The sequence below is a fragment of the Arachis duranensis genome, chromosome 2 (assembly GCF_000817695.3).
Source record: "Arachis duranensis cultivar V14167 chromosome 2, aradu.V14167.gnm2.J7QH, whole genome shotgun sequence".
NCBI classification, from domain to species: domain Eukaryota; kingdom Viridiplantae; phylum Streptophyta; class Magnoliopsida; order Fabales; family Fabaceae; genus Arachis; species Arachis duranensis.
This window is the reverse complement of record NC_029773.3, coordinates 47,318,770-47,321,205: the sequence shown is the minus strand read 5'-3', so window position 1 is coordinate 47,321,205 and position 2,436 is coordinate 47,318,770. Positions and strand designations below refer to the sequence as shown.

General features: G+C 27.2%; 1 protein-coding gene across 1 annotated transcript; it reads left to right on the top strand.

Moving 5' to 3' along the window:
- Positions 1–756, top strand: LOC107474320 (uncharacterized). Its single transcript, XM_016093946.1, has one exon. The coding sequence runs from the start codon at positions 1–3 to the stop codon at positions 754–756; it is 756 nt and encodes a 251-aa protein (XP_015949432.1).
- The last annotated feature ends 1,680 nt before the right edge of the window (positions 757–2,436 follow it).

Below are 2,436 nucleotides of genomic sequence, written 5' to 3'. Positions count from 1 at the left end.
ATGAGATTCTCTATAGGGACGACTACTTCAGATCAAGATGAGACAGAACAATTTGGTGAGTGCTTATTGAAAGTTTGTTATGGTCTAATATGTGACAATATGGATGGTGAATCTGAGATATGTCTTCTAGAAGATATTGTTATTTCTTCTTCAGACCAGGTATTTGATGAGTTGGCTCATTTTTCTCATCCAAATATTTTGGATAACATGTCCTTAAAGGATTTTTTCAAAGCAAGAACTATACTAGCTCCCACGCTGGACATCGTTGAAGAAGTCAACAACCATCTTATGGCTATCATTCCTAGAGAAAAAAAATTATATCTTAGTTTGGATTCAATTTGTATGGATGAAGGAAATATGGAGAGTCAACTAGATCTCTGTGGTCTTGAATTACTGAATAACATAAATTGCTCTGGTTTGCCTCCACATAAATTAATATTCAAGGTTGGTGTTCTGGTGATGTTTTTGAGGAATATTGACCAATCCAATGGTCTTTGTAATGGTACAAGGCTAGAAGTTAGGAAATTTGGAAATCATGTCATAGAATGTGAAGTTTTAACGGGTAACAATGTTGGTCATATTGCTTTGATTCCAAGAATGAATATGGTACCAACAAATGAAACCGTCCCAGTTAGATTCCAACGAAGACAATTTCCCATAATAGTATCATTTGCCATGACAATTAATAAGTCTCAGGGACAAACTTTATCTCATGTTGAATTGTACTTGTCCAAACCAGTTTTTACACATGGCTAACTATATATGGCACTTTCAAGAGTTAAGAGTAAGAGAGGTTTAAAAGTTTTACTTATGAATCACGTAGGAATGTCTGCAAATTCAACCATCAATGTTGTTTATAGAAAAATCTTTGAAAAAATAGGATTTTAATATAAATATTTTAATTTTATTTTAAATTTTGTATCAATGTATAATTATTTTACTTAAAAAATGTAAAATAATTATTACTCACTATTTTTAAATTAAATTTTGATTTTGATAATAATTTTATAAAACTATTTTTAAGTTAAACTTTGATTTTGATAATAATTTTATAAATTTCTTAACATAATAATTATTTTATGTTTTTTTTAAATATCTAAACATATAAATTTTTTTTACTTTTATAAATTTTTTCGTGCTAAACACGGGTTCATACACTAGTTTAAAGAAAAATCAGTTTTTTGAAAAGAAAAATCAGTTTTTAGATTAAAAAATTAGTTTTCTAAATAAAAATAGATTTTTATGTGCAAAAACTAATTTTTTTCATGTAAAAACGGATTCTTTTATAAAACTAATTTTTTATTTAAAATTAATTTGGCTTATTAACCTAAACAAATCTTTTTATTAATCAAATTCAGATTTATTTTTTTTGTTAATCTTAACCATATGTATTCCTACATATTAATAATAAATTTAAAAATAAAATAATTATATTTATAAATTTTATTTTAATATAAATACTAATATATTTTTTTATTAAATTTTTTTGCCTCTTCAAAAATATTATTATATATTTTTTATTAAAATTTTTGGCTTCTTCAAACATTTTTTTTAAGTTCCGTGTGTACTTTTGCACACTCTTATTCTCTATTAAATTAGTTTATACTTGATATAGAAAATTTGGAATCACATATCTATTTTTATCATTTTATATAATATTTTAGTCTTGTCTATATTCAAATACATTAATGTCTCAGTGTCATATTCTCTCCTATCTTTAAAAACAAATGCAGTCTAATAATTGAAGAAATAAATCACCGGCAAAATTAATGTCGTCCATGAATTCATTCAAAGAGATATAACTTTAAACTATCATACTATGTATACAAAAACAGAAAAAATCAATCACTTTTTAACTATTATGTGAGGTATAGAAACATATATTTGACATCTCATTAAAAAATTTATTATACTAATATTGATCAAGAGTTTATGGCATAAGCTTCAGAACAAACAATGAAACATTCGAAGTTTTTTTTTTACCATTTTAGTTACTATTTTACTTAATTGTAGAAGTTAAATTATAAAAAACTATTAGAATTTGGATTGTGGAAGGCAATGCAAGCGTCCATTATATTATAAAGATTGTGGAAATGAAGAATGAATGCTTCTCACATGAAAATGTTGAGTAATATATATTATTTTTAATTGTTAAATTGCTTGATGTTTATTAGAAGCCATTAAATTTCACATTTGTTCTTTTAATACCTGAATTTTGAATAAGGTGTTTATCAGCGATATTTCGGGATATTGAGGCAGAAACACAAGGAAGGAAAGTGTTTGGTAGCTCGGGTACCGGACGGTTCGGAGGAATCCTCGGGTTGATAGGTGGGGTGTAACCTGGAACCGGGTTGCGAAGGTGAAGCTGGAGTAGCCAACGTCTCAAGCTCCTGATGTGGAGGGAGTGTCACCTGCAAAGACACTCCGACGCTCTAG